Source organism: Podarcis bocagei, assembly GCF_964188305.1.
Source record: "Podarcis bocagei genome assembly, chromosome: 5".
Lineage (NCBI taxonomy): Eukaryota > Metazoa > Chordata > Lepidosauria > Squamata > Lacertidae > Podarcis > Podarcis bocagei.
This window is the reverse complement of record NC_138129.1, coordinates 64,523,587-64,536,801: the sequence shown is the minus strand read 5'-3', so window position 1 is coordinate 64,536,801 and position 13,215 is coordinate 64,523,587. Positions and strand designations below refer to the sequence as shown.

At 43.6% G+C, this 13,215-nt stretch overlaps 1 protein-coding gene across 1 annotated transcript in view; it reads left to right on the top strand.

Moving 5' to 3' along the window:
• Window positions 1–1,448: 1,448 nt before the first annotated feature.
• Window positions 1,449–13,215, top strand: part of JAK1 (Janus kinase 1) — a 38,122-nt gene continuing 26,355 nt past the window's right edge. Inside the window, exons 1-2 of the mRNA XM_081193674.1 lie at window positions 1,449–1,681; window positions 12,098–12,176. Of these exons, the coding sequence (XP_081049800.1) occupies window positions 12,171–12,176 (6 nt within the window). The 5' untranslated portion in view covers window positions 1,449–1,681; window positions 12,098–12,170. The remainder of the gene's footprint in view (window positions 1,682–12,097; window positions 12,177–13,215) is intronic.

Here is a 13,215-nt window from a genome sequence, read left to right as displayed (position 1 = left end):
CCCTCCATCTAGGTGCAGATTGTAGACCAGATCCAGATGCTTTGGGAAGAAACTGATTTTCTGGATCCATTTCAATCGGGGTTTAGGCTGGTTTTGGCACAGAAACTGCTTTGGTCGCCCTGTCGAGAGAGACAAGGGAAACATGTCTCTGTTAATTCTTCTCGACCACTCAACGGCTTTCGATACCATCAACCATGCTATCCTTCTGGAGTGACTGTCCCGAACTAGGGGTGGGTGGCACCGCTTTGCAGTGGTTCCAGTCCTGCTTGGATGGTTGTTCCCAGAGCCTGTTGCCTGGGGAATGCTTTTCAGTCCTGTGGAACCTTCAATGTGGGGTTCTGCAGGGTTCAGTCCTATCCCGTATGTTGTTTAACATCTACACAAAACCACTGGGTGAGGTTATCATCCAGAGGTTTGGAGTACATCAGCTGATGACACTCAGCTCTGTTTCTCCTTTACATGCAGGTGAGGCAGTGGAAGTGTTTTGCCCCGGTAATGGACTGGATGAGAGCCAACAAACTGAAACTCAATCCAGATGAGACGGAGGCACTGTTGGTGGGTGGTTCCCTAGACCAGATGGGTGGGAGATCGCCTGCTGTTTGTGGGGTTGCACTTCCTCTGAAGGAGCAGGCTCATAGCTTGGGGGTACTCCTGGATCCTCTGCTGTCTCACGAGGTTCAGATGGCCCCAGTGGCCCAGCTACGCCCCATCTGGGCACGGATATCCTAACTACTGTTGTCTGTGCTCTGTTAAGCTCAAGGTTAGATTGCTGCAGTGTGTTATACACATAGCTGTCAACCTTCCCCTTTTTTGCGGGAAATTCCCTTATTCCAGTGCCGTTTCCCGCTGCTTCCCGCTGCTATCCTGGATTGTTAGATATCCCGTAGACTGTCCCAGGGACAGGTGAGGCTGCTGATCCCTTATTTTCAAATCTGAAAGTTGACAGCTATGGTTATACACAGGGCTGCCTCTGAAGACAGTTCGGAAACTACAGCTGGTGCAGAATTCAGCTGCCAGGTTGATCACCAGAGCAGAACACTTTGAGCATATTATACTGATCCTGGTCCGACTGCACTGGCTACCAATTAGTTTCTGGGCCCAATTCAAAGTGCTGGTTTTGACCTGTGAAGCCTTAGGACGGCAATACTTCAAGGACCGCCTCTTTCCTTATGAACCTACCCAGACCCTGAGATCATCTTCTGGGGCCCTTCTTCGTGTGCCTCCTCCTGGAGAGGTTCGGAGGGTGGCAACACGAGAAAGGGACTCCAGCAACAGCCACCGCCACCACCCCCCCCTTGGAGAACAATACGTCACTTTAAAAAAACACCACACACGCACACAAGGGGCTGGACAGACCGAAAACGTAGCGAAGGCTGAGGAAACTTCAGTGCGCCTGCGCTGGGCAACCCCCCGGCGCTTGCGCACTGGCTCGGCGCAGCTGGCTTGCTTCCTCAGTCAGCCGTCGGCGAGAGGAGCGAACGGGTTCGGTGGGTCTGTCGCCATCCTGCGTGGGCGGGAGCCTGGGGTCGGAGCCTTGGGGTCGGAGCCTGGAAAGCCCCGCGTTTCTCCCCCACCCTCCTTGCTCTGGCTGGAGAGCCGGAGAGGAAAGTATGTGGGGCAGGGAGTGAGGTCGGGCAGCAGCGCGGAACCCCTTTCGCCCAGGGAGGCGCCCATGGAAGCGGTGAGTACGTCGAGGGGCGCAGGGCGAGAAAGGAGCGCTCTTTTCCTCCTACCCCGGGGCGCTGCGGGGTGAATGGCGTCCCCCCGGGGGGGTGACTCTTCTTTTGCCATCTTAGAAGCCTGGCCCGCCCAGCTTGGGGGTCGCGCTTGCCCGTTTTGTGGAACAGGGCTCGGGGGCTCCTGCCCACAAAGCTCTCCCCCAGCCCCCGCGGTGCTTTTCCAAGGGTGGGGACTCAGCGCAAGAGGCGGGACCGTCTTGGGAAGGGGAAACCCGCCAGCCTCCCTCCCTCGGGAGAGTGGGGCAATGGCTGGAGCTCCCTGGAAGGGCTGCTGCTTTGGACGGTGCTTTCGATCCCCGGCGCCCTACAGGCAGGACTGGGGAAATTGAAACCCTCGAGAACTGCTGCTGCCGGCCAGAGTAGGCGGCACCAAGCTCGGGGTGGTGGTGGTGGTGGCCCGACTAAGTGGTAGGCGGCTTCGGGGGGGGGGGGGTTCCGCAGAAGCCAAGAAACTCGACTGTTGCCCACCCCCAAATAAAAGAGATGGAGGCAGGATGACGGGTGGACTTGTTGCTGGGGATGTGTACGACGAGACCAGAGGTTTGCAGAAAAAGAGAAGAGAGAGAGGAGAAGCAAACCCGCTTCCTTCCCTTCTGCAGACATAGCCAGCTCGCGTGTACAAGTCGTCGTTGCGCTTTGGTGACAAACAACCAGAAGTGGAGATGGCTGACATCCTGTTTATAATCGCACCAGAGGTGGTCTGTGTTCTTGAGACAGCTTGGCGTTCATAGTGAGGGTGTGTGTGTGTGTGTGTGTGTGTGTGTTTGCTCAGTTCTCGATAACCACATGACCCCGTCCACACACAGGCTACTATAAGATTTCTTTAAAACCAGTAAAGAACTTGCAGCTGTTGCCGATCGCTGGGTTTTGTACGTTGAACTACAGCATTCGAAGAAGGGCACTAATAGTCCTAATCTTGAATCATGGCACGGTTTCTGAAGAAAGCTGTAGCATCAGGAAGTTCCCTGTTTACTGTTTTGTGTTTTGCTTGGGGGAGGGCCAGAGAAATGAAGCTGTCCTTCTAGGACAAATGGTGTGGGAAGGGGAGGAAAGAGGAACCGACACAGGCACAATTAGCAATGTTGCATAAGGACATTGACTTCGTGTGAAAGAACAGTTCTGTGTCATAGAGAAAAATAGCAGTTGTTTTGCTAATCGTACTTTTAAAAAGCCTATTTTGAACTGCTCAGTCTACTGTGTTTTATGTATACATCTTAGTCTTCATGTTTTAGGAGTGGTAAAGCAGCAACATGAGTACAGAATGAGCTTGATGAACTTGCACCAGGTGAAACTTATTTGCACCAGGTGAAAAATGTGTTGCTGTTAATCAGCACTGATACTGGCTAAAATGTGACCAAAGCACAAACTGTTGGGCTCTTTAGGGTGATAGAGCCAGTTGTTACAGTGTTACAGTTTTGACAAAGTGAAGAAATATGGATGTGCCTCTTCTATAAAGCAACATTATGGATGAAATTACCGTAATAAAGTTAGGTAGTACCACTTTGTGCAATGGAAAACAGAATTTGAAATCATCTCTCCCCCTCCCTCATACTAATGAGCTCACTATTTGGTCATCTTAAAAATACCTGAAATGGACTGTGCATTTCCACCTATTTTATATTCATGCATGTCACTGGGCATTTAGGATACTACTAAGCAAGCATTCATGCAATTGTGTTTGTAAGTCCCACTGGGTAGTGGTACTTCTTCCTGATGAGAGAGACAGACACATATTACTGGACTGCAGTCTTTTAAGCAGGCTGCTTGGCTTGTCAGGTGCAGAGATCAGGGGTTTAAAAGGAACTGTATTATGCTTTGGGTTTATTATTATTATTATTATTATATTTAAAGTATTATTATGTACCCATAAGTCTTCAAGGTGGGATGAATTAAGAATCTAAATGTAACTTGCCTGAAGCCCTTCCCTTCATAGGCAATAAGATTTATGGGGTAAGAGCATCAGTCTATTTCCCTTTAAAATTAAACAGTTGAATATTAGCTACAGGAGTTGTTGGTAACTATGACTGCAGACAGTCCTATACATGCTTACCTGTAAGTTCCATTAAACTCCATTCATTCCTATGCTTGTTTACTTGGAATTTGATGTCAAAATACTTTTTTGTTTTTTTGTGTTGTAGATTGCTGCCCAAAACAAATTTCTTGTGAATTACCTAATTGTTGAAGCATGTGTAAGCAGTTTTTAAAAAACGGCTCTTGATTTTAAAATATATGAATTGCAGTGTGGGCATCAGCGTATTCATTTTGCCCACATATGGAGAAAAGTAATGCATTTCTTTCTTTTCTTTTCTTTTTAAAGTGTACAGGAAACCACACCTTTTTAGCTGAAGCTGTTGCAGGTGTTATAGCAATGCAGGAGCCGTGGTAGATCTCTGATGCTAAGTGGATTTGCGTGTGAAAGACTGTGTGTGAAAGTGTCCTATCTTGAATACTTGAAGGGACCAGAGGAGCTTATTATAATGAGTAATTGTGCAGTGATAGACTAGAATAGGGTCTCGTGAAAAAAATGAAACTGCTTAGGAATTTTCTTTGAATGTTTCTGTTACATAAATTGCCCAGATAAATAACTCTACGCTAGCTTATCTTCTATGTATTTTTATACAGCAGTTCAGCCTTCTCACGACTGTGCATGTCTTCTTCTTTTGCTTCATATGTAATACACTGATTTGAGTTGGGGGTTCTGATATAAAACCCTCATTAGTAAGCAAGTACCTTATACCATGGGACACAGGTGGTGCTGTGGGTTAAACCACAGAGCCTAGGGCTTGCCGATCAGAAGGTCAGCGGTTCGAATCCCCATGACGGGGTGAGCTCCCATTGCTCAGTCCCTGCTCCTGCCAACCTGGCAGTTCGAAAGCACATCCAAGTCCAAGTAGATAAATAGGTACCACTCCGAAGGGAAGGTAAACGGCATTTCCGTATGCTGCTCTGGTTCACCAGAAGCGGCTTAGTCCTGCTGGCCACATGACGCGGAAGCTGTATGCCGGCTCCCTCGGCCAATAAAGCGAGATGAGTGCTGCAACCCCAGAGTCTGCCATGACTGGACTTAATGGTCAGGGGTCCCTTTACCTTTACCTTTACCTTATACCATGGATATATTTCTACTTGTCCTTTATCAGCAAAAAATAAGGTGCTTCACGGGTACTTTAAGTAACTTTTTTTAGTGGTGAGACAAGTAGAGGAATGCAGGGCATACGTGTACCCCAAGTGCTTCTGCCAGTAGGTCTTTCTCTAGATCTCATCATGTTATAGGGCAGGGTGGGGGGTGAGAAGGGAAGGGAAGACTGTACAGTGGTACCTCGGGTTACATACGCTTCAGGTTACAGACACTGCTAACCCAGAAATAGTACCTCGGGTTAAGAACTTTGCTTCAAGATGAGAACAGAAATTGGGCTCCGGCGGCGCGGTTTCAGGTTAAGAACAGACCTCCGGAACAAATTAAGTACTTAACCCAAGGTACCACTGTATTTGTACCCAGAGCTGCACCAGCTGAATTGGAATTATGTAGAGTGCATTAAGGTAAAGGGTAAAGGGACCAGAAAAGTGCATTAGTGTGCATTAGTGGATAAACAAGACCTTTTGAGCAAATATGATTATGATTTTCTGTAAAATACTGTTTTAAAATAGGCACATGTATTAAGGCAGACTTTATGCTTGTTCTTCATTATTGCACATGTGTGTGTGTGACTGTGTGTGTATGTGTGCATGCCATCGCATCTCTTCACCTAAACATTTTGCTAATATTTATGTGTGGAGAGGGGGATGTAATTTCCTCTAGAAATGATGAACTCCTTCATGATCTTGGACCATATCTATATATAATTCTCTCTCAAAGGTCTCATACATGCACTCTTGGGGGGGTCATGTTACATTAAATATAATCAGCTTTTTTCACTATATGTATTTTAGCAAATTCAGCATTTCTTCAGAGAAATAAAATCAAAGCCCATCATTCAAAGGGGAAGTAGAAGCCAACTGGTGAAAAGTAGTGGTTAGGATGAGGAGAAGCAAAACTTTAAACAAAATAAACAGTTTTCTAACATCTGCATGTGGGTGAGGGAACAGGGTTAGCTACATCCTTAAAATATATCTGATGAAAGAGAATGAATTTTTCGCTTGATGCCCTGAGAAGGTCTTCTTTTACTTCTTAGGCAGTACAGAACCAGTTGGCTGTTGCATCTTGACACCTTTCAGGCCCCCATTTTCTTGATTTGCCCCATACCTTGCTATAAATCATGTGTGTGGGGCAGAGGAAGGATTCTCCTCCCTAGTCAGAAGAAATGCCTGACCAATAGAATGTAGCTACCTTAGATAAGGATCCTAGAGGTACAGATATTTGACTAGACTCATCTTAAGGTTAGAACAGATCTGCTGAATTCCAGAGTAGTTCTGACTCATGTGTCTCCTTATGTGTCACTCCAAAAAGACTCCATGAAGGGCTGCTTTCCTTTCCCCACACTTCCTGGAAACAGGAAATCAGGGGTAAGAAACCTGTGGCTTTCTGGAAGTTGTTGGCCTGCAAGTCCCATAATTCCTGACCATGCTGCCTGGGGCTGATGGGATCTGGTGTTAGCAACATCTGGAAGATCACAGGTTCTCTGTCACTGATTTAAATCATGGTTATTTTAACAATAAAACTATTGTAGTTGTAGTTCTTTAAGGCTTATGGTCTGTAGTGCAATCGAATATTTCTCCCCCATAAAAATAAAGTTGGTCAAATGCACATCTTTGTGTGAAAACTAAACTGTAAATGTGATTCTATAGCAATAGCTGATCAGTAAAGTGTTGTTGTGGTTTTTTAAAAAAATAAATAAGCACAGAACATTTTTGAACTCTTTTGTACTACGACTGAATACCGTATTTTTCCGTGTATAATACTAGGGTTTTTTTTCCTTTTTAAAAATGTCAAAAATTTGGGGTGTCTTATACACGGATACATCTCCCCCCATTTTCTTAAATTGGAGTCCCCCAAAATAGGGGGTGTCTTGTATATGGGGGCATCTTATAGACAGAAAAATATGGTAAGTACTGAAAGCAATCTAGATAAAGCTGTTATTCTTTTCAAATGCTCTGATTGTATTTTATAATTGGTGTATATTGTGCTAGGTACCTCATCTGATCATAAAATGAGCTGCTGGTTGTGCTGTCAGTCTGTGCTGCCAAACATAGAGCCACTTCATATTTCACTTGTTGCTGACCTGTACTGTGCTATGACTAGTGGAAAGGAAGGCTACGATTGACAAGGGGAAAGCCAGCATTGGATCAGATAGGATCCTGGGGCTTACCAGACCCAACACTTAGCCAGATGATTAGTGCATGGGAAGAGTTTTCGGAGGTAATTGAGAAGGATCCAGTGGTGGCCATACTTCACTGTATGCCCTTGTGCAAAATATATTTTGCCCCCATCTTAATTTAGTTGGGTTATATAGAAGTATCCAGTTGCATACCTTCTGATTGGAGATTAAACACTATGAGAAGAAATTTATTAAATACAAAGAACATATCTTCAGAATGTGTATAAATTATAGATGCACCTTTATACCTAATCTTAATTGGCATGATGGTTACACTATTTATTAATCTCCTTTTGCAAATGTGTCTGGGTTGTTTACAAGCATACCGAAAAACCACTTAAATGGTTTTTAAAAGAGTACAGAAACTATGGAAGGTAGATGTTTGCTTTGTATTGTTTCTAAACCTTTGCATCCAGTTGAAAAACCTGGCCAAATGAAAATACAGTGGTACCTCGGGTTACATACGCTTCAGGTTACAGACTCTGCTAACCCAGAAATAGTACCTCGGATTAAGAACTTTCCTCCAGGATGAGAACAGAAATCGTGCTCTGGTGGCACAGCAGCAGCAGGAGGCCCGATTAGCTAAAGTGGTGCTTCAGGTTAAGAACAGTTTCAGGTTAGGAACGGACCTCCCGAACGAATTAAGTACTTACCCGAGGTACCACTGTATCTTCAGTAGTTTCTGGAAAGTACAGATAGCGGGTGCCTGTCATATCTCAGCAGGGACGTGGTTTTATCCAACAGGGGCAACTACACTGATAGTCCTGCTCCGTGTTACTGTGGAGTAGGCTTCTGTCTTCTTTGAACTTGAAGGAGAAACTCTCCTGCAGAGTGCAGACACCTATTGGGTATATAAGGGATGAAGTGGTCTCTTGATAACCTGGTCCTGAATTGTATAGGGCCTTGTTAGTAGCACAACCTTGATTGTGAAATGGATATAAATTGTATATTGATTCATTTATTTTGTGAATTAGTTTAATGCACATTTCTTACATACTGCCCTGGAATATGGGATATCTCAGTGCGTAGAGTATGAGACTGAATCTCAGGGCTGTGGGTTCTAGCTTCACATTGGGCAAAAGGTTCCTGCATTGCAGGGAGTTTGACGAGATTGACCCTTGTGGTCCCTTCCAACTCTACAATTCTATTATTTCAGTGAAGAAGTATTTTAAATATGCCTAAGTGTCATCTTTGTTCTTGAGCTTTCTGGTCAGTTTCGCCAAGATGACAAAAACTTTAAGAAAGAATGGAAAAAAATATATAATTTACTTAGGAGACCACTGTAAGCAGATGAAAACATAAGCAGGATTTTAATAACACTTGTAATATAACAGTTACTATGGACAGATACAAAATTTGGACTGTGAAACAATATGCACTTGAAAATGATGACAAATAAGTCCAGAGATACAGAGAAATCTCAATGTGGGTATTTGGTATTATTATAATTTTATGCTTGTAAAATGAAATAATTTTTTTAAATAAATAAATAAGCAAGCAAGCAAGCCAATGTTGGATATTCACCTTGCCCTGATGATAGGACAGTTTTTGGCATACATAATATTTGGCATACATAATATTTCATCTCAGAGGGACAGTAAGGTTTTCATTTCCCCTTTCCAAAATGAATGCTGCAGAAATGGTTAGTTCCTTGAGCATTTATGAATTTGATTGTTGCATGTTAGGAATAACATTCCTCATGCACATAAATACTTGATTTATTTAAGTCTGGGATGTAGAACCTGTGACCAGCCTTCCAGGAATTGTAGTCTAACTTTCATTGTCCTTGCACTGTTAGCTATGCTGGTTAGCGCAGCTGATGGCAGGTTGTAACCCAACCAATTGGTTCTGTGCTGGCCTTCAGTGTTTTTTATGTTTATGAGTTTTTCTTTTTTTAAAATGTGGTTTTAATGCTTGTATTGATAATGTGCAGGCTTCTGTTTTGATTGTGAGCTACTTTGAAAGAACCCCAGTCCTGAAAAGTGGCATAAAAGTCTTGTAATAAAAATTATCTGCTCTTGGTGCCCTTTGGTTAGAAGAGCAGGGTGCAAAAAATAATTGTTTGGTTTATTTATTTGCTGCCTTCCTCAAATCTGAACACTTCTTTAAAAGTGGTTGGGAAGATGAGTTGCAGCTATTCAGATTTACTAAGAAGTGTTTGGGTAACAAGATAAAGATTCAGCTGTGAAGGAACTGGTTTCCCTTCCTGTCCACGGAAGTTAGCAGTGGAATCCTTTAATGTTTTCCTCCGTTAATATCCTTAAAAGAATTGTGATTTTAGTGGCTGTCCTTGCAATCTTCTTCCAATAGTGAAATACCTCCATTAGCAGTACATAGATATTATAATGCTGTAAATTTTTCATGTTGGCCACAGATTTCTGTAAACACTACCTAATGCCCTAAAGCTGCCTTCCAACATTAATATTTCAAGATTAATTTTAAATTCCGGATTACATGTCATATTATTTTCAGTAGCTAAATTAAGCTACTGCTTACGGGCAAACAATTGCCATTATAATATTAAGTTCTTAATGTCTAACACATCTACTGCTTCAAGTAGAGGAATAATTATTCATCAGTATATCCAGTATATTACGCGCTTTTTCACACCATCCAAGGTTATTGGTCTTGCTTTAAGACAGCCTTTCTCAACCTGTGGATCCCCATATGTTGTTGAACTACAACTCCCATCACCCCTAGCTAGCAAGGCCAGAGCTCAGGGATGATGGGAGTTGTAGTCCAACAACATCTGGGGACCCACAGGTTGAGAACCGCTTGGAAGTCGAACGGAATCTATTCCGGAAGTCCGTTTGACTTCCAAAACATTTGGAAACCAAAGCTCAGCTTCCGATTGGCTGCAGGAAGGTCCTGCAGCCAATCGGAACCCGTGGAACCTGCATTGGACATTCACAAACCAGAACACTCACTTCTGGGTTTGCAGTGTTCAGGAGCCAAGACTCGCAAGGTGTTCGACTTCCGAGGTATATGGAGCCAGACCCAAAATACTTTACAGTTGTCACTTGCTTTTAAATATACTTAGCCAACGAATATATATTAATAGTACACCAATAGAGCAGGGGTTCCCAAAGTGCAGTCAGCTTTGTCCTTGTGGTCTACAGCATGGACCACAGAATTAAAAATTGTAAAGCAATTACAATGTGTGCATTACAATTGCTACAACAGCAGAAAAATCCTTAAGCAGCCCACCAAGACCCTCAGTAATATTCAAGCGGTCTGTGGCCAGTCTGGGGTGTTTGGGGATCATTGCCATAGAGAGCAGACAACAAGAAGCCAAAGGACGCAGTGAGGCTCCACCCCCACCTGACACAAATCCCTGCAGCAGGTGGGGGAAGAAACTGCTCTTTGCACCCTGGCATGATTCTCCCAAAGCAGTAGAAATGCTCGAGAGCATACAAGCTATTGTTTGTGTGGATCGTAAGTCTGGATTTCTGTTCTTTTCTTCTCCCATGATACAACTGTATTAAGTGTCTAGATAAATTGTATCATTTGCTGGATACTGAGTACTCAGCAACCAAGGTGAATATTGTGGATGACTATGTCCCACTGACTAGATTGTTGCTGAAGAGCTGCTTTTTAAAAATTAAAAATTAAAAAATCCTACTGAATACAAGAATATGAGGACAGCTTTGCAGTAAGTACTTATTGACTGGGCATTGATTGTTTTGGCCCCTAGAAGATTATTGCAAAAGAATTGCAGCCACTACTTTCTGTATTCCTGGAATAGTTGCTATAATTGGAGACTAGAGTTAAGGGTTAAGTGTAGCATAAAAGCAGTTCTCAAAAGCAATAGTTTTGACTTGAGTTGAGGTTTTCGGGAAAGCTGTAGGTTTTATTTTTCATCTTTAAATCTGTATTCTTCCTTGATAGTAGTTATCACAAATGTTTCAGTGGTTCTGGTATAATCAATTTAATTTTGCTGTGAGACCTTATGGAGTGGAATACTAGGATGTACTAAAGGGGGTGTTAACATCATCATGTTCTGTGTTTGTAAAATAGGGGTGGGTCTTTCTCTCCATCCCTCAGGACTCTCCTTAGGCTACACCAGAGGTTTTTAAGCTTTTTGAGTCCACAGCTCCCTTGACCCAGCTACATACTTTCTGCAGAACCTTGTGGGGCCCAGTTGCTGAGTTATGTCACCCCTTGCCTGAAGAGCTGGCAGCCTCTCACCCTTTTTCAAACACCTTCCATTGTGGAGTGTTCCCTCAGTGTCCTCTCCTCTCCTCTCCTCTCCCCTCTCCTTTCCTTGGGAGTCCTCCGGGCAGCCGCAGCTGCCGCCCTGGTCTCTGAGCTCCCCCTTCTGCCCCAAAGAGAGGTGCCTCTTCACACTGCCCCACAGCAGCCTGGGAAGCATCCCTGGTCAACCCCAGAGGCACCATTTGCCTTGGAAGCTTATAGCCGGAGCTGCTGCAGCAACAAACAGCTGTGCAATCCTTTGGGAGGCAGAGACGTGAGAGGGAATCAGAGGAGGAAGGAAAGAGGGACAGAGGCCAGTGTTGCTCATGGCACCCCTGACTATCATTCAAGGCACCCCAGGGTGCCATGGCACACTGGTTGAAAACCACTGGGCTACACCATTTGTCCCAGGCCACACCCCTGCCAATCCTGCTTCACATTCTCAAATACTTTTGCCTACGATTGAAATGTAGCCATTGCTATGCCTACTGATCCTACCACTTCTTAAATGTTGTTGTCCATGAGGACATGTGGCTCTCCAATGGAAAAAAGATTCCTTGCTGTTGTAAAATGATAACATGCGATGTTTGGAACATCAGTAGACATGGATGAGAGTTTTTGAAAAGTTGGCTTTGGCTCTGTATTTTAGCTCTATTATAGACAGAATGGAAATCTCTCTCTCCCCCCTCAAATATATAGCCACTCTAGTTTAGAACATTTAGATGATTAAAGTATCGTATTTTTAGAGCATTCCTAAAACCCTGTTCTGGTAAACTGAAAATTATCTTGGGCATTATTTTCCTGTAGTCTAAAATCTCAGGATTTGATACTATTTTTTTTTCTCTTGTTCAGGGTTGAATAAATTCTGGATTATCTTGAAGGTCACATCTATTTAACTGGCTTGGAATTTCAAACAGCCATATAAATGCCGGTATGTATTTTAATGTAATTATAGTGTTAGCAAATTTAAGGCCAAACCACACACCATTTTCTAAAAAATCAGTTTAGTCCTTGTTTCCTGCCAGTCAATAGCATATGTGGTATTGTGGCAACTTAAAGATTCAATTTTTAATAGTATAAGAATTGGTTAGCCAGAGCCCACTTTGTCAGTTGCTCAAAGTGGTACTTAGGTGGATAGGCATGTATGTCCTGAGTACAGAGAGAAAGGATTTTTTTCTTCTTCAACAAAGTGAGATCACAAAGTCAAGCAGGAAACAATAGTGTGTGTCTTAATGCTATGCAGAGCACGAATGAATCCAGAATCCAGTTAGATTGATGCAACAACTTGTCCACAAGGGCGACCCCTTCTGAACTAGGGAGCCACTGGTGATACAGAGGTGGAGCATGATCTGTTAATTTCTGTGATAAGTGACAGTCCCAGAAGTTGTTGAGTCCAAATTCAGCAGTGTCAGATTTGTGGCAGTGTACTCCTTTTACTGTTGGAATACTATCTTGGTATTTACATCATTAGGAGTGTGTGTCCTGTTAGTAGTGGCTTATGCCATATGAGAGGGCATCTAAGTGGATGGTCCTGCAAACATAGAACCAGAATCAGAGCTTGAGAGGGTGTAGAGCAGAGGAGAAGCTACCATTTGACTTGCTCACTAGCAGCATTCTAAAATTGGCCCCTCTCCATTGATCAAGACCTGTACACTGGTCTTGGATCTATCAATAGCTGGAGCCACCTGTACAGCATTCAGCCCACTCGCTACCCTGCACCCCTGAATTGCCCATAGCTGGCTGCTGCAGTGAGATATGTGGTATGTGCCACCCACCTTTGGAGAAAAGTACTATTTAAGTTTTAAAAACACTTTATAGAAACATGTACAGTGTCTACACACAGGAAACTGCATTAAGCCAACCATTTCACTAAGCAGGTGAAAGAGCAAAAGCAGTTCCAGATAAGATGACTTGCTGTGACAGTGCACTGAAACTTTTTTTATCCCAGGCCCAAAACAGAATAGCTGATG